The sequence below is a fragment of the Numida meleagris genome, unplaced genomic scaffold (assembly GCF_002078875.1).
Source record: "Numida meleagris isolate 19003 breed g44 Domestic line unplaced genomic scaffold, NumMel1.0 unplaced_Scaffold322, whole genome shotgun sequence".
In the NCBI taxonomy this organism is placed as follows: domain Eukaryota; kingdom Metazoa; phylum Chordata; class Aves; order Galliformes; family Numididae; genus Numida; species Numida meleagris.
The window spans coordinates 87,102-88,919 of NW_018364553.1; the positions used below are offsets into that span (position 1 = coordinate 87,102).

General features: G+C 65.4%; 1 protein-coding gene across 1 annotated transcript; it reads right to left on the reverse strand.

Moving 5' to 3' along the window:
* Positions 1-2: 2 nt before the first annotated feature.
* Positions 3-1,811, reverse strand: BEST2 (bestrophin 2; the record flags this gene model as incomplete). The annotated part of the gene is made up of 4 exons (XM_021382940.1): positions 1,206-1,811; positions 559-713; positions 398-475; positions 3-143 (listed from the first exon to the last, which is right to left on the reverse strand). Coding segments are annotated over exons 1-4 (906 nt in total), but the record flags the coding sequence as incomplete, so codon positions are not given.
* Between the last annotated feature and the right edge of the window lie 7 nt (positions 1,812-1,818).

A 1,818-nucleotide genomic window follows, 5' to 3' on the forward strand; every position in this document is an offset into this window, starting at 1 on the left:
CCCACGTAGAAGAAGAACTGCAGGAGGGTGAAGACGGGCAGCCCCAGGTCCAGCTCGTGGCCCGCGTAGCCCTGGGCCGGGTCCAGGAACTGCCGCCCGATCAGGCAGGTGGCGAAGAAGGTGTACACCGCGATGGTCACCACCTGCGGGGCCGCCACACCGCGTCCGTCTGTCCGTCCATCCGTCCCTGCATCCCCTCATGTTCTTCCATTCCTATCCCCATCCTCACATTCCCTCATCCCCCCATCTACCTCAGGTCCTGTCTCTGTGTCTCCATACCCCCATGCATGTCCCCATCCCTGTGTTCCAGTGTTCCCGTCCCAGTGTCCCCATCCGTGTGTCCCAATGTCCCCATCCCCGTGTCCCAGTGTCCCCATCCGCGTCCCCGTGCCCTGACCTGTGTGTACACCAGGGGGACGCTGATCCAGTCGTAGTGGAAGAGGAGGCTGCAGTTGGCCCGAAATCGGTTCAGCTCCTGGAAGGGGAGACACGGCAGAGGGTTTGGGGTAAGGGGGGGTACAGGGGGGGGGTCCCTTGTGGGGTCGGGGGGGCTCTCACCTCCATCAGCAGCTTGAGGGCGCAGTCGTCGCGCACTCGGCCCTCGCGCCGCGCCTGCCCCGCCAGCGCCCCGAACCACACGCACGGCACCCAGAACTTGTTGTAGGGCGAGCGCAGCGCGTCCAGGCGGCGCCGCTCCTCCCGCGTCAGGAACCCTGCGGGGACGGGCTGCCATGATGGCACCGCCATGATGGGTCCGCCATGATGGTACCTCCAATGTAACGCCACCATGATGGCACCGCCAACATGATGAGACCAACACCGTGACACAGTCACCTCCGTGGCACTGCCACCACCATGATGCCATCATCACCATGATGACAGCCACCACGATGCCACCACTGCTACAACGATGCCACCCCCATGATGCCACCCCCATGATGTCACTCCCCATGGTGATGACGTCCCCATGACGATGTCACTCCCATGACAACGCCACCCCCCTGTGATGCTGCCCCCCAGGTGATCCACGATGTCACCTCTCCATGCTCCCCGCCCCATGATGTCACTCCCACCCCCATGATGTCACTCCCAGCCCCATGATGTCACTCCCACGACCACGCCACCCCCATCACATCGCTCCCCGTGACCCCACTCCCATGATGCCACCCCCGCGATGTTCCATCCCCCCCCCCGGTGCCTCTCACCCGCCTCCACGAGGTGGTCGGTGGTGGGGAAGCGCTTGTAGACGGCGGTGCTGACGGCGCGCAGCACCAGGAGCGCGGCCAGGCTGCCGTAGCGCATCAGCGTGCGGCGCAGGATGCGACCCCGCGCGTCGGCCCCGTGCACGCTGCACCCCACCGCCAGCATCAGCCCGTCCGGCGCCGGGACGCTGCGGAACTGCCCCCACCAGCGCTCCAGCACCACCGCCACGTAGAACCCTGTGGGGAGATGGGGGGTGGGCGCTGGGGATGCTGGGATGAGGCACTGGGAATACTGGGAGGGACAAGAAGGACTGGGAAGGGGCCTCGGTGGCCCTGTGATGGGGTACTGGGAGGGACCAGAGGGACTGGGAAGGGGGACTGGGAACATTGAGCGCACTGAGAGAGATGGGAGGGGCTGGGGGCACTGGGATGAGGCACTGGGAATACTGGGAAGGACCAGAAGGACCAAGAAGGAATACTGGGATGAGGCACTGTGTGCACTGAGAGGAACCGGGGGCACTGGGGATACCGGCATGAGGCACTGGGAAGACTGGGTGCACTGGGAAGGGGCACTGGGGGTAATGGGAGAACTGGGAGCAGGCACAGGGAGGTGGGG